Genomic DNA, 22,663 nt, shown 5'->3' on the forward strand with positions numbered 1-22,663 from the left:
ACAGTGGCGCTTGGTTCAACAGTGCGTCGTCAGCCAATCAGCGAAAAGAACATTTCTATATTGATTCTCGCTAACGGATCGTATTGCGGCCTGACGTTTGAGGACTCATTAGAGTATGTATAATGTTATAGACAGTGTAAGCCAATGCCAATGGAAATCCATCGGCATTGGCCAATCCCATTTGCAATGGACAATTCTCCCACTTTTACTTTTTTGGAAGAAAGTCGTAAAGCGGTCGGTGGTCAGTCATTCGAGTGCTTTGCTCGATGTTAGGTGCTATGGTTTTATTATCATGTAAAGTCGTGCGTGGTTAAATAGCGTCCCTGCACTGATCATAGATGTGGTATAAGTTATGAAGACATAAAACAACACACCGCGAATGTTTCACTAATTTGCAGACAATATAACCGATACAAATACCAGATAGAAACTATGCAAAACGTCAGTGTGAAAACGATAATGTTTAAAAATACCTATTAGGTTTGAACACATTTGTGATTTCAGTGAAACACTTACCTTAAAAGAATGAGCAACGAAACTCAAATTACTAATATCGTGAATGATATTTTGGTAAGTATCATTTTAATATCAATAGTCCATTTATAAATATTACCATATTCCTTCTAGATACGTTAGTTTTAATTGATAATTAATTGTTGCAAACCTATAGACCTATAGCCCTGCCATCTGATTATTAATCACTATTCAATTGTTACATTTATCATTGTGTTGCAGAAAGTGGAAGCTATAGAAGAAGCATTTAGCTGTGTGCTTGTGCATCAACCAAATAGTGAAAGTGACAAGATATCATCATGGCAGACAGAGTTGACATCTGCTATGTCAAATTTATCCAAAGAACAGCAAGAGAGTGCCGTACGACAATTTTTGTCTATGGCAGCAGCAATGACAAATCATAGACGTTTACAATTGTTACTGTCTCTACTTGAAAATTTGGTTACAACCAATGTCTTGCCAGCAAGGTATATGCATTGCAAATATTGTTAATATTTGTAATAAACCCAAGCAATAGGTTGTCCCATGAGTTACCACCATTTAACTTTTCTGTTTTTTTTAAATAACTATGGACTCTGTTCCTCGAGTTGCTGGTTACTCACAAATTTAACCGTATATTATTTTTTTAGACTCGTGTGCGAGTGCATATTAAGTTGTGATAAACTGCAGTATCAACTGGAAGATTTTTGGGTAGAATGTTTCGTTCTTATTCGGCATATTATTGGTGGAGTTGATTACAAGGGTGTCAGAGAAATAATGAAGGTAAGTATTAATCAAGATCACTTTTGTAACTTTATACAGATAAATAAGTGATTAACTTGCCTTGTAGGGGTGCAAAGAAAAAGCACAGACTATTCCTCCAAGGTTGAATGCATCTGTTCAACCACAATTAAAGGCTCTAGAAAATGTAATTGAATATATTTTTGATAGAAATGCTTGCCTATTACCTGGCTATTTTATAGCAAATGAAATTCAAAAAGCTTATCCAGATGGTAAAAATTGGCCACACTGGGTATGTGATGAAAATGGTACTGTTTACAATATTTTTCATTGATTTACGTATATTTTATGAAATTAATCGTTTTTAGAAATTAGCAAAATTACTTTCAAGTTTTGTTGAAAGTTTTCGTACCACCGCACAAATGGTATCTATTGTTGGACATTCAAAAATGTTACCAGTGGTAGAACACACTGGATACGCGGATTTAATTAATCCTTGGGTGCTCGATACTACGACACTGAAATTTTCTTTGAAAGGAAATTTACCTTACGACGAGGACTTACTTAAACCCCAAACTGGATTGCTCAGATACGTTTTAGAACAACCGTATAGCAGGGACATGGTTTGTTCTATGCTTGGTTTACAAAAGCAGGTACATACGTTCATGGCTCGTGTGCCTTCGTATACGTGAATTTGAAACACTAGATAGCATTAAGTATCTCTTGTATGTTACAGCAAAAACAAAGATGTATAGCTTTAGAAGAACAGTTAGTTGAATTGGTTATTCATGCTGTGGAACGCGCAGAGAACGAAACACTGCCAGCTGAAGGAACAGACGGAACTGTTGCGAATCATTACGTATGGTTACATCTATCGTCGCAGCTCATATATTTCATACTGTTTTCGTATGCTTGTTTCCCAAGTATCGTAATGGCGATACACAGTAAACTAGCTGGTAGAGATTTGAGAAAAGGGAGAGATCATTTAATGTGGGTTCTACTGCAATTTATCTCGGGAAGTATTCAAAGAAATCCCTTATCAAACTTCTTGCCAGTATTAAAGTTGTACGATCTTCTTTATCCAGAAAAAGAACCTTTACCTGTTCCGGATTATACTCAAGCGTTATGCACACATCAGATGGCCATAACATGCATATGGATACATTTATTGAAAAAAGCTCAATCCGAACATACAAATATTCACAGACCTATACCTCACACTCTGAAACTTCACCATGAATTTTTGCAACATCTAGTAATGCCCAATACTTCCCTATGTATGGGTTCAGATTATCGCATCGCTTTATTGTGCAATGCATACTCAACGAATCAGGAATTTTTCGGTAGACCAATGGCAGCTTTAGTAGACACCATACTCGGTACTCAAAAAGGACAACAACAACAGCCAATGCAAACATTACAAAATAATGCTGCTCTTGCGAGTGGTCCAACCACACCGTTGTCCATGTCCATCTTAGATTCGTTGACAGTTCATTCGAAAATGAGTCTGATACATAGCATCGTTACTCATGTAATCAAGTTGGCTCAATCCAAGAGCAACATGGCATTGGCACCGGCCTTGGTCGAAACTTACAGCCGCCTGTTGGTGTACACCGAGATCGAAAGTCTTGGCATCAAAGGTTTCATTAGCCAACTACTTCCAACAGTTTTCAAGTCTCACGCATGGGGAACGCTGTACACGCTCCTAGAAATGTTTAGTTATAGAATGCATCATATACAGCCGCATTACAGAGTACAACTCTTATCCCATTTACACAGTCTTGCAGCTGTGCCACAGACTAATCAGACACAGCTTCATCTGTGCGTGGAAAGCACAGCTCTACGATTAATTACGGGTTTGGGATCTGCCGAGGTACAGCCGCAGTTATCTAGATTTTTATCGGAACCAAAAACTCTCGTTTCCGCGGAATCGGAAGAGTTGAATAGAGCTTTAGTATTGACGCTAGCAAGGTCTATGCATGTCACAGGCACAGGATCGGATAGTCATAGTGGCACATGGTGTAAAGAATTACTGAATACGATAATGCAGAATACACCACATTCCTGGGCCAATCATACTCTTCAATGTTTCCCTCCAGTTCTCAGTGAATTTTTCCAACAGAACAGCGTGGCCAGAGAAAATAAACAGCAAATTAAAAAAGCGGTAGAAGAAGAATACCGAAATTGGTCTTCTATGAGCAACGAAAACGACATTATAGCACATTTTTCTGTGCCTGGAACTCCACCTTTATTTCTGTGTCTTTTATGGAAGATGATTTTTGAAACCGACCGTATCAGTCCAATCGCATATAAAATTCTTGAAAGGATCGGGGCTAGAGCCCTGTCGGCACATCTTAGAAAGTTCTGCGATTATCTTGTTTTTGAATTTGCGAACAGCGTGGGTGGCCAACATGTAAACAAATGTGTGGACACGATCAACGATATGATGTGGAGATACAATATAGTAACTATCGATAGACTGATTCTTTGTCTAGTGTTAAGAACTCACGAAGGCAGCGAAGCTCAAGTGTGCTTCTTCATCATTCAATTGCTCTTGCTCAAAGCCATTGAATTTCGTAATAGGGTTCAAGAATTTGTTAAAGAGAATTCTCCAGAGCATTGGAAACAATCAAATTGGCATGAAAAACATCTTGCGTTTCATCGGAAGTTCCCAGAGAAGTTTGCTCCTGAAGGCATTATGGAACAAACTAGCGGAGGGCCTAGTCAATATCAAAGTTTACCGGTTTATTTCGGAAACGTGTGTCTACGATTTTTACCAGTCTTTGATATAGTCGTACACAGGTACTTGGAAATTCCAGCCGTATCGAAAAGTTTGGAAACATTACTAGAACATCTAGGATGTTTGTATAAATTTCACGGTCTGTATATAATATGATGTATTATACAATTCCATTCTAGTACTGTTACAGTAGGTTTGAATTTTTCATACTGAATTTTAGATCGGCCTGTGACATATCTGTACAATACATTACACTATTATGAGCGTATGTTGAGGGATAGACCGCCCTTAAAACGACGACTGGTATCTGCGGTATTAGGTTCATTGAGGGAAATTAGGGCTCCAGGGTGGGCCCTTTCTGAAGCTTATCAAATGTACATGACACGATCGTCTGACGATGTTGTCACCTGGATGCCAGAATTGGATTATTACATCCGGTTAGTTAGAAGAATCGTAGAAAGTGAGTAATTGTTCTCTTATTAACAATAATTAAATCTGAATATTGTAACAAACAAACAAATCTTTTTACAGCAATGTCGGGTACAGCTCATTTTCCTGCTACCGATTGGAGATTCAATGAATTTCCAAATCCTGCTGCACACGCATTGTACGTTACTTGCGTGGAACTTATGGCTGTTCCAGTTGCTCCTAATTTGGTTGCTAATTCGTTATTGGATGTGGTGGCAAAAGGGTAAGATCAATCACGTTTATTATTGATACACGTTCAATTTGTCCTTCTGTGCCCTGCCTGTTGGTTGATTTTCTCTGATGGAGAAATGCACTGTTGTATAAAGGGTTCTCTTTAACTGGCGATTTAATACATATTAAATAATAATATGTATTAGGTACACCGTGATACCATCGGATGAAATTCATTTATGGATAAATTGTGTGGGATTGCTACTAGCCGCATTACCAGAATGTTATTGGTCAACGCTTCACGACAGATTAGTGGAAACTATAAGCAGTCCAGGATTAGCGAATTGGCAGTACAACAATTTAACACCGTTTCAAATGTTTAATTTTAACAATACTCATAATAGTCTGTTGGAAAATAAATATAGTTACATGCTAGCATTAGCGCATTCTGTGTGGCATCATGCTGGCGTTGGACAAATCACTACCATGCCTCAGTAAGTTCAATTTTAAATGTAATTTACATTTATTGTAACCAGTTAGCTTTCTCCACGGAGACTCTTATTGATTTGGATTGATAGAAATTTATTATAAATTTAGGTTTATCAAAGAAAAACTTCAACCGGTTGTGAATAGCGAGGAGCAATTGATATATGCCTGTCACTTGATTGGACCTACTTTAGCAAGATTCAATGCTGAGAGACCAAATTGCGTTGTCGAATTGGTGGTCCGTTTATACGAAATGCTTAAACAAGTAGATCGGCATCAAACGCATATCAAATATATGGATCCTGTCTGTGATCTATTGTATCATATAAAATACATGTTTGTCGGTGATATGATGAAGAACGAGGTGGAATGTATTATACGAAGGCTGCGACCAGCTTTGCAAATGCGATTACGATTTATTGCTCACACAAACGTAGACGAAATTCAGTCCTCCTGAGACACTCCAACTACGAGCACTGTGGAAGTAAATACTTGATAACTCATTCATTAGAATGAGAGAATTCATTAATCATGTACACAGTGTTTTGTGTATGATTTTGTTTAATAACATTAACATTATTATTCAGATTGTAAAAATATTTCTTTAACATATTTTCTACATGACAAGCATATGTATCTACTTTGTATGAAGAAAAAGGATTTTTCTGAACAATTTAATGATACAGGTGAACTTACCTAACAAGGTAATATACAACGTATGTATCTATTCTCTCTGATAGCGAGAAAATACGAATAGATATCGAACGATAATGATAATTTAATATTACTGACCAATCATGTTACTTCAACTGAAAGTAATAATACTAGTAATAGTAATGCTTTTATATGTATATGTAAGAACATTTATATTCAATAAATTATACTTTCCGCAATGTTCCTAATTGAGGTGTGGCCACCGCGATGGTGGCGACTTTGTGAAGTAATTTTCTCTATCCAATGCCAATGATTTAATTAACTATTAGGGCAACTGTACTTTTTACACAATATTACAAAAATATAATGTCTTAAGAATAACATAAACTCGTTTTGTTTGCCTCTATCTATTTTATCTATTTTTCTCCGTTTTTTACTCTCTATTAAATGTAATTTGTCTAATTCTATCCTGGACAGTCAATCTCTAAATTTGATTTGCATCAAATTGCAGTGAAGGACAATTGCAGAGAATTTACTGTACTATTTCTCCACGCGACTTCGAATTCCTTGATACGTATACGCGAAACATGTTGAGTTAAGAGGTATCCGATAAGGATTATCGCAAATATTTGACGTATGCTATACAAATAATTAATTTCCTAATTTTACGGGCTTGATTTATACTAATACTTGCTTTGCAATAGAAGAATCTAAAATTAAACCTTGATAACATTCTTGTTGCATTCGCGCCGCTACAATCACGTTTACTACGGGCGATTGGAGAGCATTGTCCTCCTCACATTGCGAAAACTACATGTATAGGTCTGCCCTTATCGAATACCTCCTTGCTCATCGTGTTTCGCGCGTATATACCAAGAAATTTGAAGTCGCGTAGAGAAGTGGTAATATGAATCTGTTCTCGCCTTAAAGTTTAAACGTTTCAAACATTTTAATTTTGCCAACGCAAATCATTTAAACTCTATCATTTTTATGTATTTCTACTGGAACAGAAAGTAGAATAGACCTTGAACAACTTTCATATATATATATATAAAGAAGTTGTTCAAAGATAAGGGCGTATGTAGTAATTAAACAACTTCTAATTTTAAAATATAATTTTAATTTGTAACGTTGAAGATATTTTTTACATGCAATGTCTCATACACACTGAACCATCATGTGACTTTACAGATCCCCCCCCGCCACCGTTATTACCACGCAAACCTGAATTTTGTTTTTCTAATTCGTAGAATGTCGTTTCTGCATACACGATACAGAGATGCGTACAAGTATATTTGATTTTTATTGAATGCTGTTTTTAATATAACAAGTATGTTTCTAAAACTGATTTTGGTATAAATATACATACAATTATATACAAACATATGGCTTAGATTTTAAATAAAATTATACTATTATACAATGTACAATTTTTATTGTGTATGTGTGTGTTAGACGCGATAAAATACTGTTAATTGTAGTTACTTAAGGAATAATCGTGAAATAATATATTAATTGATGGATGAATCATAAAATGAAGCCCGGTCTTATGAAACATTTGGCAGTTTCTTGGCTCTGTTGTATAGGTACATACTCCGTCAACCCTATTACCCCGTTCTTTAATACTATTTACACGTTATTATCGATGTTTTCGCTGCATATAAATGTGACTTAAGAAAATATAATAGGAAGAAAAGCCAACGAGTCTTGTACCGTGGTATCAATTTCATATTGTCCGAAGAAAGTACCAATAACCGGTCAGTATCACAGCTGGTACCTGCTCTTTCGGTTCAAATGTAATTACAAAGAAGAGATTGTCCTGTACAGAACGCGAGGACAATCGTTTACCCTGTGTACACGTGATTTACCGAATCAGGAGGGAAAAGAAAGAGTAGATTCCTTTTGTTTGTGTGCGTTCCAAGGTCATTCGCAAGTAGAGTTTCGAGTACAGCGACACGAGAAGTTCAAACATTTCGCAACGTACTGCAACCGAACGCAAAAGAATCTGCGTTTGGCGAGAACTAGAGATTTTCGTATTACTCGTGAACAAATATGGTCAACGAGTGGTGGAAATCCTTTGGTCCGACACTTTCTCCTCGACAAATCATTACTAATTTATCTGGAGATTATATATGCTCGATGAATCGACTGCGCTAATTAGCGTACGCAAAGAAGCATGCGCATTTAGGAATATAATCACCTTTAAATAACGACTATACATTGTAGACTCTATCGTCGGGTTTCTATACGCGCAGTCGGTCGAATTATCTGTCAATTTCTTACAACCCCGCATATCATGATATTCGGTAATGCTCCACGACGTTTCCGCCAGGCACCAAGAGATTGTGCATGAGCTTGCAACGTCCTACACCATCTTTTCGTTCTTGCTCCATCTTCAGCCTATAACAGAAACCGATGGTTTTCTTTCACGATTTTTGAACAGTGGACACAAATTCTCCTATTTTATAGACAACAGGATTGGTTACGATTTATGTACCTTGAATATAAATGTTTCTTTGGAATACAATTCTTGAACTTCAAAATAATCCTCAAGATCTGTTTCACAACATACGATACATTTATCGAGGTATAGTGGCTCCTGAAACAAACAGATTATTCAATGGAATAGACTAGTCGGTAGCAACTCGACACAGAATCTGAATAAAATGAGAACCAAGCTGTAAGAAACGCTTACTCGTAGCAAGGAATACCGGCCAAATTTTTCTTTGACTAACAAGAGGGTAGCCTCTTTGATACCAATGTACCTTGGGAATAGAGATTCGTCGTTGAACTCGACATCTTCTGTATTTGGCTGTAAATATCAAGTGTTTCGTTTCATTCGCAGGAATGTGTATTACGACGATTTTCTAAACTGTTAACTTACTTTGCCATTGGTAACCAACATGGCGGTAACAGGAGCAAGCTTAACCGTTCGTCCTCGTCTCCAATTATTATCGGTTGGCTGAGCAACCAAAAGACGTCCCTCCAACACAAATCTGGCTTCTTCGTGAGCCCATTCTAATACTTCTACGGCCATCTGTTGTAATAAATACAGCGTACAAGGATAGTAAAACTAGCAAATCGTACTGTCAGCCATGTAAATCATACGTAAACCATGAAAATAATGTATAATTACCTTCCTCAACTTTATGTTGACCATATCTTGCTCACCGATTAGCCGTCTCCCATTTTGTATGATGGAAATTCTTCTCCAAAGCTTCGTTGAAGTCACGTCTTTAGCTTCCTGTTATAGTGTCATTGAAATCATTCCATTAACGAGTTTCTTGTCTCGAATCGTGTTTTCATTATACTGGCATGAACGCGTTAAACGAGTAATATAATATATGAAGCGAACGAAATATTTACAGCATTCATGTGTTCCAAGTGCAGCTCTATGTTGGCTTGAGCCTGCTTCAGTCTCTCTTTAGCTTCTTGTATATCTGGTCTAACCGATGGCGTAGCTTTTAACAGCCGCGCTAACAAAAGAGGATACTTTGTCACTCTTTGAACAGGAACCTTAAACAGAATTCAGTTGCTTTTTTATTACAACTTCAATTATTTCTTATAAAACTGCTGTTGTTCGATTTCTTTTGTTTATAGTGTACGTCGGGTTGTCGCGGAAAGAGCAACCCGGTGTACATCGATACATTTCGGTATATGTATTGGGTAATTATAAACAGAGCGTCGGAGCATACGCAAAATTTGTCGCTATTTCGAAGAATAAGTAATTAAATCTATATGTGTAACTGGATAATCTTGTGAAGCAAATAAAAATTGTAGACCTTCCCGCGTTCTTCTCGTCTGATCTTACCATGAGAAAAGAGTTCAAGTTCATTCTGCGTAAAACAGTGTTCTCCATTTGCGAGACTCTCAGAAAGATTCGCAGCAGTTCTTTTTCTTTTTCCAAATTTTGCAGCAGCAAACTTGCGCTTCCTTGACGGGTGCAGTAACTTTCAAACGCGTGAAGCATCCGCTCAGACTCGAGAAAGATCTTTCCTACGTCCACCGTTAAAAGATCTTCGTCCCCAGATTCCTGTTTAGAATATCGATTATTAAGACGTGCGAAAGTTGAACTTGAAACAATAACAGATGTAGAAAGGAAAGTTTCAGATCTCTATTACTATGCACATCATAGAGCAGTGCATACCTGCGCCAATTCCACGGCATCCTTTAATTTTTCCGCAAGGACAAGATTGTGTTCCAAAAGCTCTTCGACGTTCAGGAATATCGCTGTCAGTTGCTCCGAAGTGAGAAGACCGGCCCTGAACATTGGCCTGTGGAATTCTTCGAGTATGATTTGAAGATCTCTTCCGTATTTTTGTTCGGTCTCCACGATTTCCGTGATTATTTCTTTGCGCTCCACCCTCCTTTTCGCGCATTTTCTGCATACAAAGGGTGCGTACACTACACCACTAGAAAATACTCATCGTTATTGTACATAATATGATACGAAAACTTATGTAACGAGAGGAGCGAAAGCAATTCAAATATCGAGCAATCGATTCAACTGCTCCGGCTCTACGTACATATAATACGATATTGTTGGATCTACAGATATTCCGCGTATTTTTCACACGTTAAAAAAGTCTTTTTATGGCTTTGAAAATTGATGTGTTTCTATGTGCGATAATCGGTAGAATAGTATCACAGTGATTTTGGTACAACAGTTGGTTCGACGTTGACATAGTATATGGTATTTAGTAAGAAAACTTTCGCTTCTTGCGGTTAACTGAATCGATGGTAAGAGAAAGCGAAATTCAATGGTTCTTGGATTTATTACGCTGCCTGTCCTGTTGTCCGCGTATACATTACCGTAGTCTGCGTTGAATTACCATTATCATATAATATACGAACAACTTAATATAATAGTTGTATAACATTACCGGTGCTATATTCGTAGAAAATATTTGTTCGTCACACGTTGACTCTCACCTGTCTGTTATCAAAGGATCCAAACGCTGTTCGCAGTCCTCGCAGAGTTTTGAATCACCGGAAATCACTTGCGGGATTCCACCGAAGAGACTTCCTGGTCCCGAGGAAATGCTTCCTACACGCCAACGTCTTGGCACGCCTCGAGTGCTGCTAGCCTGACTGCTTTCCGAACCCACTCCGCTATCGGTTCTCTCGATATCGACGGCTCGCGTCTAGAAATATAATCGTTTTCACTCGATCGGATAGCTGATTCGTCTCCGACGGACGAATATTCGACCGACCTTGGATGTTTCCGACGAACTGGTCAAGATGATGTTGCATTCCTCGCTGCTATCGGATACGTTGGAGATTTGCGAGCTCTTCGAGCTCAGATCGCCAAGGCTCGTCTCCTTCTGCTCGTACAACGCTTCCAAATCTCCTTCCGTATCTTCCTCGTCGTCGTCCTCGTCGTCCTCTTCGTCCTCGCCTTCGATCGATATCGCTCGATCTTTCGAATCCATTAGAAAGTTGAGCAACTCGAATTTACTTGAAATTTGCTCCTCCTCCGGCGATATTGACATTTTCTTGAAAAAGCTCTCGGGACTTTTCGAAAGGTAGCTATCTCGCTCCGCAATATCCTCGGAATTCGGTTTTTTATATATATCATCGACCAAGTACGATCGTAGGAATTGTTCGGAACTACCCTTTGCGCTCGTATAATAATCGGCGATGTCTCCAAAGTATATCCTGTCCTTTAAATAGTCTTCGGTCGGCGGTGGGCTCAGCGGCAAAGGAGGAGGTTCGTCGGGAATCTCCTCGTAAATCGGCTCCTTGATCACTTCGTAAGGATTTTCCTCGAGGAACAGATTCGTCGAGATGAAATCACCGTCGGAGTTTAAACTGGACGTTCTCGAGTAATTTGCCTCAAGGGTCGATTCGGAACTTTCGTATTCGTTGCTCTTCAGCAAACTCTGTTTCAGAATTTTCAGGATCGCTTCGCCGCTACTTTCATCGAGTATTTCTCCATTTTCCCGGGCTTTCCTCAGCGAATCCTCGAGCAGTTTCGAGATCAACGCCTCCTTCGACAGCTCGGAAATCTTTGACGACAGGGAAGCGTCTTCTTCTCTTCTTATATGATTCTTTTTCTCCATTCGTTCCATCCGAATATCCGGATTACTGGCCGCCGGCAATTTCGGGTTATTCTCGAGCGTATCCAGTTTTCCAGTGTCGATATTCGATTTTGTTTGCTTCTCGACATCCGTACACACCATAGAAACTGTACATACGGGAGGTACCATGGATACGTCTGGAAAATTTGGCAACGTTTTGCTCGACTCTCGCGAGAATTCGTCTTTTATTATAGTTGGCTCCAGGTTTGCTTTCGATGACTTTGAATCTTCTTTGCTAGTTTCGACGACGATGTTCGACTTGTAATTATCCAATATGACGAGAGTGCGATTTTCTGCCGAACTTTTTATCTTGGGCGGGTTTTCCAAATTTACAGAGATCACGGTAGGGTTGTAAACGCTGTCTTCTCCGCCGACGCTGATGGTCACTTTATTATCGGATGTTGTCTCCGTAGTCGGCGTCGGATCTCCATTGATCAGAATCGACGTTCTTCTTGCCCCCTTAGTACCTGGACCGATCTGAAGTCGATGGACGAGCGGAGAAGCCCGAGGGCTGACTGTGATTTTGTACACATTCTTCTCCGTCGTTGGCGATCCAATTTCAATTTTCGACGATCCGTAAGAATTTGATCTCTTCCATGTGGTTTTCAACGACGTAGGACTGCTTCGTTCCGACCAAGAGTGACCTATCTCTTTCAGCTTGGCATCCGAATCGTCGATCGTTCGATGATATTTCTGTTTTCCAGGTGGCGGGGACCAACTAGTTGGTCTCATTCGCCGGAATTGAACATTCTTTTCCTCGACGTGGCATTGAATATCCTTGGATGCTTCTATCTCGGTTTCAACTACCGTTATCGCATTTGCGACTTTTTCTATTTCTTTAGGAACTTGCTCGACATCTTTTCCACCGGACAAACGATGCTCCGATCTTGTTTCTTCGATTCTATCCACGGATTCGGACGAATCTTCCCGTCGAGTCGTTCGCTCGGATTCCAACGTGGACGATGCCTCCTTCGTTTTCCTGGACAGACTAAGGCGCATGGTGTCCAGAAAATGTACATTCCCGGCGGAAACTTCGGGTTTGTTGTGCGATCGTTCGCTTTGGCTGCGCGATAGGAACGACCTCTTCGAGTGTTCTGCAAATTTAGTGAAAACTGCTTAGCAAATGGTAGCATTTTAACATCTCGGTAATAATTGGTCATTTGAAGGAGAAGAAGAAGAAGAAGAAGAAGAAGAAGAAGAAGAAGAAGAAGAAAAGAAATACGATTCTAATTTCAATATTCATGATCAGTATTCTATTTGTACATATTCGTACTCGGTTAAAATCTAATGGAACTGGTTAGATTCTGTAACAGAAACGTTAATACAATTACTGGAAAAATTCGACAGCTACGAATTGGATTAGAATAGATAAATATTACCTTCGGACTTCAATATCAGATCTTTCTCGTCGACGGCAATGCCTGGAATACGATCTTTGGATTTCTCGAGCCGAGTTCGTTCGGTTTCGTCCATACCGGTTGGTCGCTCCTCTTCTATCCTGTTGTTTTGTTCATCCTTTTGCTTCGCGGTTTTAAGGTTGCTCGAATAAATGGTACGCTGCGAGTTATTTTCCCGAGCGTCTTCGGTTTGTCGCGACGCATCGACGTTTTTCTTTTTACGTGACGGAGGCGTAAGTTCCACATGGGAAACCGAAGGAAACGACTTGTCCATCCTATTTCCGTTTCCTTCCGAGCGAGGAGGGTACATTTGGTACGCGTCTGGCGAGATCTTGCGCTCTTTTAGTCTAATTCTATCGATTTTTGGATCCCTGATATTCGGAACGGTGATGAAATTATATTTTTCCCTTTGCTCCTGGTTAGTCGTTGGCGGTGCTCTCTCTTCCAACTGTTGGTGTTGTTGCTGCTGCTGCTGCTGTTGTTGTTGCATATACGGTTGCTCTTGTTCGTGTCCGAATTCGTGTTCGCGTTCGTCGTCTTCTTCCTCGGACTCGTCGTCGATTCTTTCCTCCACGTTCGAGACGCAAGTCGCGATCCTGCCGAGTCGATTCCAGGACAAACATATCGCTTCCGAGGGTTTCTCGGGAGCGAATATGACGTTATCGACGTTGAATAGAACGTTCTTTCTCCTGGACTCGAGCACCTTGCCCCGTTTCAGGATACTCTTGAGCGTTTGTTTGGCTTCCTTCAGTCTTCTCGGTGGTCGCTTCGGTGAAACCTTTGGTATGGGAATCCTCGTCACAGGCAAAACGTCCTCCTCGTCCGAGATCTCGCGTGGCTCGTTGAATACCCTGATTCTCTGGCCGCCGATCTCCGCGACAGCGCTTCTGTTCGGTATCCTCTCGATCGATTTCACTTTCGAGGAATCGAACAGACTGGAGAGTAGCCTCGCGTCGTCTTGCTCGAGGGCGTTGTCCGACAGATCGTCGCTTAGGTCGTCCTCGTCTTTTTGTTTCTTCAACAAGAGATAGGGATTCACGTCGCACTCGAGAATGCTTCGTCTCGAGTCGGCGGCGCCGCTGCCGCTGCCGCTGCCGCTACTCGACGGCCGCTCTTTCCATTCGTCCTCGTTGTTGATTTTCGCTTGACCGGGTTGCTCTTGCGTCTTTGCCGATCCGCCGTCCGACCAATCGGTCCTAGTGTCTCTGATCTTCTTCGGTATCCGCGCCAGTCGAACGGCACCGGTCGTCGTCGTCGTCGTCGTCCGGTTTCGCGGAGTCGTCGGCGACGGCGAAGGCGACGGCGATGCCGATGGTGTCGCCGTTGGCGTCAACGTCGGTTTCGACGATGGCGGCGGCTCCTCCGCGAGCCACTCGTCCCTCCTGGATATTACACCGGCATAGGTTGGCCTTAGCTTACGCGACGCTTCCTCGTAGCCCGCAACCGCCGCCGAGTCCTTGTCGAACCATTCGGACTTGGAGCAAGCAGTCTCGATCGATCCCTTTCGTTCTTTCGCATTCCGCGCCACGCTCTGACTCCGAGCATCTCGTTGAGACAACTGCCGATGAGGCGATATACTCCGAGCTCTCGTCCTTGGTTCCACCAGCCGACTTCGACGCATCTGATCGTACGGATCGTCTGTCGAGGGTCTTAGCACTCCTGCAAATTTTATCGTACTTTATTCTATCCTATTCTAGTTCGCGCTACGTTTGCTATTCGAAGCGTAGGCGTGTCGTACGTTACGCCCGTAGACGGGATAAAAACTATCGCCGTCCTACTTCGCGCGCAACAAACGAAACTGTTTGTCAACACGTTGCAAACGCGAGCATTCGTTTAGCACATATTATTCGAAGGGTTCTAATTGATCTCTCAAAGAAGATACCGCGTTGTTTCCTTACTCGCATTTCCTTCCAGGCGTAGGCGCGACAACAGACTAGAGAAAAGGGGATCGGCGTTGGTTAGTAGGATCGTGCGAGCTCGGCGAATATACGTTTAAGAAAAGATTATCGAGAGAAAGGCGAGAGACGATTTACCCGCAAGGCTGGGCCTCGATCTCGAGGAAATCTGCGGAAGTCGGCATGTTCCTCCTAAAGGTAGACCAGTCAATCGGTGACCACCGCACTTGCGGCAGTTGCCGAACTTCCGGGTGGTGCCGCTGAGAAACTCCGGGCAGGAGCATACTATGAGTATCGGTGCGCCCGGGGGTGGCGGCGGCGGTGGTGTTGTCACGAAGCCTCGTGGCTCGTGGCCAACCCTCGACGATCGGACCGTTCCATAGAGCCATGGATCGCCGTAGATCATTTGTCGCGAGAACCTGCTACCGCCGCTTATCGTCCCCCAGCCTTTCGCGGGATCATCGGTGCTCTGATTCTGCCGCGACAGGCCCAGTCTAACGCTCCATGACTTTTTCCCTTTGCTCAGCGTGTCGTAACTCTAAAACCAATACACAGTGTCGACAGACGGTTTCAGCGTCCTATTTCAAACATTCCTTAATTATTAGCGCAGCGCGTTATGTTAGCTCGACGTTGCGTCCAGAGGGTTACGGCGAATTTCCAGGATACGCGCAACGGGGGCCGAGCGTGCTTCGGCTGTCGCGACCCAATGCACAACCGTTCGAAATCGGCTGTTCGTCAACCGCTATAAATCTCTTCGCTTCAAATACAATTATTCACGGAGGCGTTCGTCGCTGTTTATTATGCGTACGATGGAAATGTACGCTTGTAAAGAACGCGTGCACCGTATACGTACGTTTGTACAGGATGACCCGACGACAAGTTTTCGTCGATAACATTCGCAGAATCAACGTTTTCGAATCGTTTGTTTCAAATTAATCGAATCTGATGCATGGAAATATTTGTTACAAAGTCAGTCGTCGCTGAGCAACGACCAACAGCGATCGAAATGGACCGTTGAAATGGTCGAGCTACTTTTGGACCATCCTGTATACGTATAGCTTCTACTTTTGGAGACGTCGTTAATATACGGCACGCGTTCCTGTCGCCAATAATCGTAATATCGAAGGAAGGACGCGTGGCGCGATGCTTTCGATTTCAACAGGATGTTCTGATAGAGTGAACAGAATTTTTAACGTGGGCATGCAGGAACTGTCGTTGTTTTTCGGATTTTTTCAAATATCGGTTCCATTGTTTCTAAAGTTTAGAAAGCAATCATTTGCGAATCATTCGAGGAGATGCGAGGCTGCTTCTGGAATACGACGAATACGAGGTCCTATCGGCGCGGCGCCGAGAGCGCGCGAGCGCACGAGCGCACGGATCGCTCGAGTGGGCGCACGAGGTCGGAAAATGGAGCAGATAGACAGCCCGGGGCAAACTCGATATGCTTTACTTTCTCGTCGATGCTGGACTTTCGTAAAAGTCTCGTTCCAGAACCTCACGTAAGAGGAGCGGCCTATACGCTCGGCCGGTTGGTCGAAAAGCAACAAGAAGCAAGAAAACTAACGTAGGAGCACTCGACACTCGACGAGCGCGCGTACACACATGCAAGCCGGCGGCAGTTGCAGTGGTCGTAGAAATGCACAGATATCGCAGGTGCAACGAGAGAACGGGCGTGGCCGACAAAATTTCAGACGAGCATTACAGGTTTTAGTCCAGTGACATTTCGAACGATTTTTCCCGGTTGGTGAAATCTGCACGCCTAACGGACACATCCAATCGATTCGAATCGACCCGTTTTCCTCTACCTTCTTTTCCGACTCGCCAGACGTCGCGCCTCTACTTCCGATCTAATCGCGTGCTTCCGACGGAGTCCGCACCGTTGCCTCCGCGCTTCTGCGACGCGTACGCGTACGCGTACGCGTACGGCATGCCGCGTACCGCGCACGATTAAATGTTAATCGTTAAGAAATGATAAAAACACAAAACCGGTCATTTTCATAGTCGTATGCTAACGCAACAGCTTGGGCCCCCTGTTTCCTCGAAGTTGCAGCTCCTCCAATTTTCATGTTAATGTTAACATTACTCGAAAACGAGTATGTAATTACTCTCGGTGCCGTCGGACGCGTAAATCGAGGAAACTTTTCGAGCATAAAAAAGGAGAAGTCGACTTTCCCCTTCACCCCCGTATGGTCAAGCCTTGGATCAAGATGACCTCAAGAGACGGATATCTTCTATTCGCGTGACTTCTTCTTCGCCTCTCTCTTTCGGATGCTCGCGCCTCGCGTCTCGCGTCTCGCGCCTCGCGTCTCTCTGCGCACGTAAGGAAGAGTACGCGCGCGTACGTATTTCTATTTCCCTTTTCGCAAGAACCGCAGTGCCGGTACACTCTCGTGCCCGCATCGAACCGCGTCCCCCGTCACTTCCTTTTCCCCTCGATGCGTTCGTCGCGAATCAAACCGCAGGTTTCGCGACTGCGAAAGCGCAATTTCTTCTCCAATCTGTTCGTTTTTCTCTTGTTTCGTTCGAAGGGTGAATTTTATCTTGCACGCGAGTAGCCATCGTTTCCCGCGATCAAACGCATGCAACCAAGAAATTTTGTAATTTTCAGTCGAACGTCATCCGTGACGAAACCCGAACACGCTCCTTCCCTTAAGATCGACGATTAAATCCCCTCCGATTACGTTCGCGCCGTTATATTTAGAAGCTGACCGGTTGGATTTTCGTAATGCGATTACTAATCGTTCACAACGTAAACGGAAATAACGCGTTTCGATTTATAAACTCGCGCGTTCCGTTTCGCGAACAACGGAGCGTGGCTTTCGAAGTTTCGACGTTGCCGAAATCCGCCTGCGAATTATTTAGCCGGAGGCTATGGATAAACAAAAGTCGTTTCCCTTTTGTTCGTATCGAACCAATGCTGCAATTAACGCCGACCGATCGATTCGTTCGCAGCAGAGTCGTCGGGTAACGCTTACGGAAGCAACAATTAACGATCCTTTGTATCGTCAGCCTTTATGCAGAATCGACTAATAATAGACGCGCCGATCGAGGATCGCCGAGAATCGGTAGAAAATTGTACGTTCGAATTGCTACGCCATGATACTTATCGCAGTTGGAAATTCCAGAGTTTGCGTGTGCGATCGAAAATGCAGGTTCTTTCGACGAGAAATATATGCACTACTTAACACGTCGGCGATCGGTGAAAACTCGGTGGCTCTGACTGCGAATGTCGAACGAAACAAGACTACTTCTCCTTCTTCTTCTTCTTCTTCTTCTTCTTATTCTTCTTTCTCTGCAGTCCGCGCGTTTAAACTTGGTGACGGATTGCTTTCGGATTTCCTTGGGTTACTACACTTATTTTTTATAAACATAAACAGCAGAGGAAAAACGACGACAAGAAGCAACCGAGATTTTGCCCAACCGCGAATCTATCCGATAACACGATCGTTGCGAACGAACGCGATTAAAGTAGCTAATTTGAAGTCGGAAAGACACAAACACGCTGCGTTCGCTTTCGAAAGCACGCGCGCGCGAAAAAATCAGGGAGACGAAGAATCAACAGAGTCAACGAAGGTGCTAAATCTCGTTTTACCGGGAACGTTCGAAAACGCAGCCAAATATCGAACGCAATTCGATTCTGTGCGATCGAAGATAAATAGATATGTTATCGCGATGAAATCTTATACGCGAACGACATGGGTGCACGCGCATGCACCGGGGTCACGGCGGATGCACCATAGATGCATCATAGTGCTCGTCTATGCCGACACGAGGCTACGGTTACACAATCCCCGCAGGCTGTACTCATTGTCGGAAGGCACCGGAATTTGCGACTTTGGCTTTTTCAGCCGAACGCGTTTCCTTCGAATTTCAATATTTTCCGTACTATACCAAAGTAGCAACCTTGTCCGATGCCATTTCGTAAAAATTGATTCGGTCTTTTCAGAAAAGCTACGACCGGCAGAAACTGCTGGAATCGTGTTCAGGGATGCATAAACTTGCTAGCAAAACAGCCAGCTTATGACGATATCCGTTCAGGGGATCGAACAAGCTTTCGGATGCACGCCGATTTCAGGGTGTAGACGTTCGGCAACGCTGACGGATCCGGAGATGGCCTGCTCGCGAAATATCGAGAAAATAATTGCAAGAAGGCGCGGCTTGTACACCCGCGTACAGTGACTCACCTGAAAGAAAGGACTGTACGGTGCCGGGCAGCGAAAGCCTCGAATCTCCCAAAGCGGCTCTCTCGCGGTAATTCGACGGAATTACCTGCTCGAGATTGAAAATGAATTTTCGCGTCTTCTCGCAATTTCCTTGAGATCCGCAAATCGTAAGAGAGTATCGAATAGGTTTCAGTTACGACAGAGTTTCAAGTATCAAGTATTCCGCTGCGAGACGTGCCCCATGCGACGCCGCGGTTCCGGAGATAGTTGCGATCGAAAAAATCGGGGAAACCGTGTTTTCTGGTTCGAACGCGAACGTCAAGAGAGTAGATATTTCTGGGACGCGATGCCTCGAAAGTCCTATCGCGCGACATACCGATGTGGGCCAAACGCAAAACCGGTTCAACGTCGCGCGTACACGCGTACGAGTAAGTACATAATTCCAAGTCTGTTACTACCTTGTCGGAAGCATTTAACGCGGTGCGGAGAGGTGGGCAGATTTAAGAAGTACATACTCGTAGCCGACTCGTTATATAAACTGCAGCGCGAAGAAAGCAGACTCGTAACGCGCGCAAGAATTCGTGGACTTTGCGTATCAACATTTTATTGCAAATTGCCCGCCGCGCCGCCGCCGCCGCCGCCGCCGCTCGATACCTCCCGTTTCATAATCGATTCGAAGTCTGTCCCAGGAATCTCTGAACCGCGCAAGTACATAACTAGAAAACGTCTCGCGGCGGACCTCGATCCCTTCCGCTTCTCCCCGTCGAACGAGACGAATTTGTCGCGAACTTCTCGGTGGCGAGCAGCCTCGTGTCGATCCAACAGTATCGTTGTATCGTTCCACGATACGGCTCGCTCGCGTTGGTAGACGGCTTCCTCTGGAAACGAGTACCAAGATCGGTACAAGAGGGCAACGTTGAACGCCGCGCGAACCCGTTCCGTTTTTGCACGAGGCGCGGCTGTTCGACGCGACAACGAAACTGAAGACGCGCAACCACCGTTTGGTTGGAGCCGACTGGAACGAAAGACGCGTCCGGCGTTGTCGGCCGAGAGAGTCAGGTTTTCACGTAAAACCTGACCAGCGTCAGCCTTTGTGAAAGAGTTGGACGAATTAAACCGCGCGTACCACGCGAGTACTCTTACATCATCGGAAGAGCTGGCTCGTCCTTGTCCAAACGTTTCATGTTTCAGGGTTTCTTCTCGGCATAATACATGGTATACGGTATAGGGTATACGGTATACGGTATACATTATACGGTGTACCGGTGACCACGTATGGCCAAGTGGTAGAGAAGAAACAACTTAAAACGGAGACCCGTCGGTCTCTTCCGATTTCACCAACCCAGTCCCCGTTCGACGGACGCTTTTGAACAAGAGTCGCGCGGCCAGCAATCGATTCTTTTGCGATTCGTTTTGCAATCGATTGCGAAAAGTGGCCGCGCGGTAATCGCGATAACCGCGACAATCGTTGTGATCGTTGATCGATTAATCGCTACTGGAACAAAATCGGTAATATTCAGTATTATTGTTCTATTCTAGGATCCTACGGAATCGGAACCATAACCAGCGACACTTACTTTTTCGGAAGTGGGCGAGGCCGATGTTGTATTTAACCCCTGCTGTAGATGATACATGTTTGACGTGAGCATAGATGGAGGTGCACCGAGGCTACCCGGGGCGACAGCCACGCTCATGGTCATTTCCAACGATGGACGGAATCCTCGGCTTCGTGGAAGCACCAGTCCGCGCCCCTCCGCGATTTTTCTGATCGTTCATTCTCAATCTGTGAACGCTGCAATGGAAATGCGTACCATCTTGATATTTGTCCATCTGTTGGGTCTGGTTTTATGATAAAAGAATGCAATTCAGATCGAGACTCGTCGAAATCGTCTGCGACGGATGCTCGGTGGGATCGGATCGATGATCGTCCTCCGATCATCGACTTTTCGCGCCGCTGTTGAATCTTTTAACAACAGGTTCGAGTATCCGGCGTTCACGTTCTATTTCTTGACAGCGGGAGAGAGAAACTTGGAATTCCACGATTGCCCGTTTTTTTTAGTACACGCCGAGTCGAACATTGTACTTTTACGAAGAAGAAGAAGAAGAAGAAGAAGAAGAAGAAGTAGAAGAAGAAAACGATAGAATTTCTTTCCGAAGGGGAAGCATCTAGTCGGAGCAGCACACTCCCTTTGGCCGTTGTCGCGTTACCACGGATATAAATGCACGTCGAAACGGTGATTTCGTTGGGCAATCGTTTCAATCGCATTACGACATTCTACAATGGTACCGTGTAATTTTACTTTCGCCAAGAGATCGCAATTGCACAATTTTCGTCGCGCCAGACGAGACATTCGGGCGGACCTAGAAAGCGTCTAGGAAATGCTAATTTACCAGCGTTACCGGTCACTGGCCGTTTTCCACTTAAAAACTATCGTTCGTAACTCGGCATCGAAGCAGCAGCCGTGCTCTGCACACCCAGCCGCCTCTGGACCTGCTGCCATTATGCTAGACGGACGGAGAAATTTAAAAGGCGCCGGTAGATTTCCAAGTTCCTGGGAAAAGATTGGTAATCCGACGACGCTTTTCGAGAAAGAAAAGAACGACGGATAACCACCGCAACGTAAACGAGAGACTTCGTTTCTGCTGGTATCCGCCTAACCAGAAGGAACTCGATCTCAATAAGTGATTAAGCGACCCGATAACGGTTTCTCGACGAACGAATTAGGGGGACGGGAGAAAAAGTTTGTGCCGACAACGCGGAAACGCGTCGTTCTCGATGACCTCCTCCCGGAGTTACGCGACTCCGAAAATGGTATCGCGACTATGACAATGAAAGCAAATGAATTCGAGCGAACAAAAAATACCCGCGCTCCCGCCAATCTCGCAAACTTTTATCTAATATCGGACACGCGTGTCACGGTTTAGACACGTGCCACGACACCCACTTTACCAATAACTGTACCCATCGTATCAATTTTAGCGAGCCGACGAGTTATTAGCGAGAGGTGTAACGATCCTGCGAAAACACGCGATCGAATCTAAGAACAGATCGAACCCTCCATCTTCTCTATCGAACCCTCGACGTGGTACAACAGGCCACCACCGCGCAGATTCTTCAATTATGTAAGCTCTCGTGGTCTCTATTCGCTTGCATACGGGAAGCTAAAATTTCCTTGCACCCAAGCATGTAATGCAACCTAACCTACTCCCACTTACAATGTAGGTAGACGGCTTTCTTCGGTTCAAGAAAGTAGCCTCTCTTCGGGCGTGCATCGCGGATATACGCGCAAACATTCTTTACGCAAGTTCGATCTCTCCTTTCTTTCCTTTCCTCTCCTCCCTCTCTCTCTCTCTCTCTCTCTCTCTCTCTCTCTCT

The 22,663-nt window shown here is 43.7% G+C and overlaps 2 protein-coding genes across 5 annotated transcripts in view; one reads left to right on the forward strand and one right to left on the reverse strand.

Annotated features, from left to right (window-relative positions):
- Positions 1-38: 38 nt before the first annotated feature.
- On the forward strand, positions 39-6,121 carry Med23 (mediator complex subunit 23). Of its 2 annotated transcripts, XM_078192201.1 has the most exons (11): positions 39-113; positions 505-570; positions 736-980; positions 1,143-1,275; positions 1,343-1,525; positions 1,602-1,886; positions 1,970-4,112; positions 4,194-4,433; positions 4,505-4,664; positions 4,819-5,106; positions 5,210-6,121. In XM_078192201.1, exons 2-11 carry the CDS (start codon positions 526-528, stop codon positions 5,553-5,555), a joined length of 4,068 nt encoding a protein of 1,355 aa, XP_078048327.1. In that variant the 5' UTR covers positions 39-113; positions 505-525; the 3' UTR covers positions 5,556-6,121. The 2 variants fall into 2 exon arrangements, with proteins under 2 accessions (XP_078048327.1, XP_078048326.1); XM_078192200.1 differs by lacking the exon at positions 39-113 and having other exon boundaries at positions 278-570.
- Positions 6,122-6,883: 762 nt separating this feature from the next.
- Positions 6,884-22,663, reverse strand: part of Rhogef64c (Rho guanine nucleotide exchange factor at 64C) — a 23,411-nt gene continuing 7,631 nt past the window's right edge. For 2 of the 3 annotated variants that reach the window (XM_078192197.1, XM_078192198.1), the window contains exons 2-14: positions 20,865-21,079; positions 15,263-15,662; positions 13,212-14,888; positions 10,966-12,926; positions 10,685-10,896; positions 9,900-10,164; positions 9,564-9,785; positions 9,119-9,268; positions 8,889-8,996; positions 8,637-8,789; positions 8,448-8,564; positions 8,250-8,351; positions 6,884-8,152 (exon numbers count right to left, since the gene is read on the reverse strand). In XM_078192197.1, coding sequence (XP_078048323.1) covers positions 8,024-8,152; positions 8,250-8,351; positions 8,448-8,564; positions 8,637-8,789; positions 8,889-8,996; positions 9,119-9,268; positions 9,564-9,785; positions 9,900-10,164; positions 10,685-10,896; positions 10,966-12,926; positions 13,212-14,888; positions 15,263-15,662; positions 20,865-20,987 — 5,619 coding nt within the window. In that variant the 5' untranslated portion in view covers positions 20,988-21,079 and the 3' untranslated portion in view covers positions 6,884-8,023. The remainder of the gene's footprint in view (positions 8,153-8,249; positions 8,352-8,447; positions 8,565-8,636; positions 8,790-8,888; positions 8,997-9,118; positions 9,269-9,563; positions 9,786-9,899; positions 10,165-10,684; positions 10,897-10,965; positions 12,927-13,211; positions 14,889-15,262; positions 15,663-20,864; positions 21,080-22,663) is intronic. The other variant, XM_078192199.1, reaches the window with a different exon arrangement.

Source organism: Augochlora pura, chromosome 10, assembly GCF_028453695.1.
Source record: "Augochlora pura isolate Apur16 chromosome 10, APUR_v2.2.1, whole genome shotgun sequence".
Lineage (NCBI taxonomy): Eukaryota > Metazoa > Arthropoda > Insecta > Hymenoptera > Halictidae > Augochlora > Augochlora pura.

Excerpts from the sequence above, each read along its gene's own strand:
- Med23 (XM_078192201.1), top strand. The coding sequence starts at position 526 with ATGAGCAACGAAACTCAAATTACTAATATCGTGAATGATATTTTG. Across the intron at positions 4,113-4,193 it reads ATGTTTGTATAAATTTCACG|ATCGGCCTGTGACATATCTG; the intron begins GTCTGTATATAA and ends ACTGAATTTTAG. Across the intron at positions 5,107-5,209 it reads CAAATCACTACCATGCCTCA|GTTTATCAAAGAAAAACTTC; the intron begins GTAAGTTCAATT and ends TTATAAATTTAG.